Source organism: Wasmannia auropunctata, unplaced genomic scaffold (assembly GCF_000956235.1).
Source record: "Wasmannia auropunctata unplaced genomic scaffold, wasmannia.A_1.0 LD336101.1, whole genome shotgun sequence".
NCBI classification, from domain to species: Eukaryota; Metazoa; Arthropoda; class Insecta; order Hymenoptera; family Formicidae; genus Wasmannia; species Wasmannia auropunctata.
This window is the reverse complement of record NW_012026789.1, coordinates 6138705-6139194: the sequence shown is the minus strand read 5'-3', so window position 1 is coordinate 6139194 and position 490 is coordinate 6138705. Positions and strand designations below refer to the sequence as shown.

The 490-nt window shown below is 64.7% G+C and overlaps 1 protein-coding gene across 1 annotated transcript in view; it reads left to right on the top strand.

The window, feature by feature from the left end:
* LOC105461500 overlaps positions 1-209 on the top strand; it is a 4155-nt gene extending 3946 nt beyond the window's left edge. The window contains exon 3 of the mRNA XM_011708002.1: positions 25-209. Within this exon, the coding sequence (XP_011706304.1) occupies positions 25-209 (185 nt within the window). The remainder of the gene's footprint in view (positions 1-24) is intronic.
* Positions 210-490: the final 281 nt, after the last annotated feature.

The window sequence follows — 490 nt, the reverse complement described above, 5'->3', positions numbered from 1 at the left end:
TGTGTCGTACGCGAGGTTCCACAGTCTTGGGCCTTTTACCGACCCCTGCGGAACCCCGCACGACAGTGCCCTCCCGCGTCGGAGTCCGTCGCCATCGACGAACTCCAGCCGCCTGTCCCGAAGGTAGTCCTCCACGGTGGCGACCAGGTACGGAGGCAGCCGAAAGTGGATCAGCGCCTCGCGTATCCGGCCCCAGGGGAGAGAGTTGAAGGCGTTGGTGATGTCCAAAGACACCGCCACCACAACCTCCCCCCCCGCCACCATGGACTCCGAGAGGCCCCGAACGTGCCGAATGGCATCGATCGTAGAGCGGGCCTCCCGGAAACCGAACTGGTCCGGCGATAGATCCGGACCACCCTCCCGGGACAGGTGCCGGACGAGGCGATTCGAGACAATCCTCTCGAATGTCTTCCCGACCTCGTCCAGCAGGCAGATCGGCCTATACGCGGAAGGGCTATCCGCGGGCTTGCCCTCCTTCCGTAGAAGGACG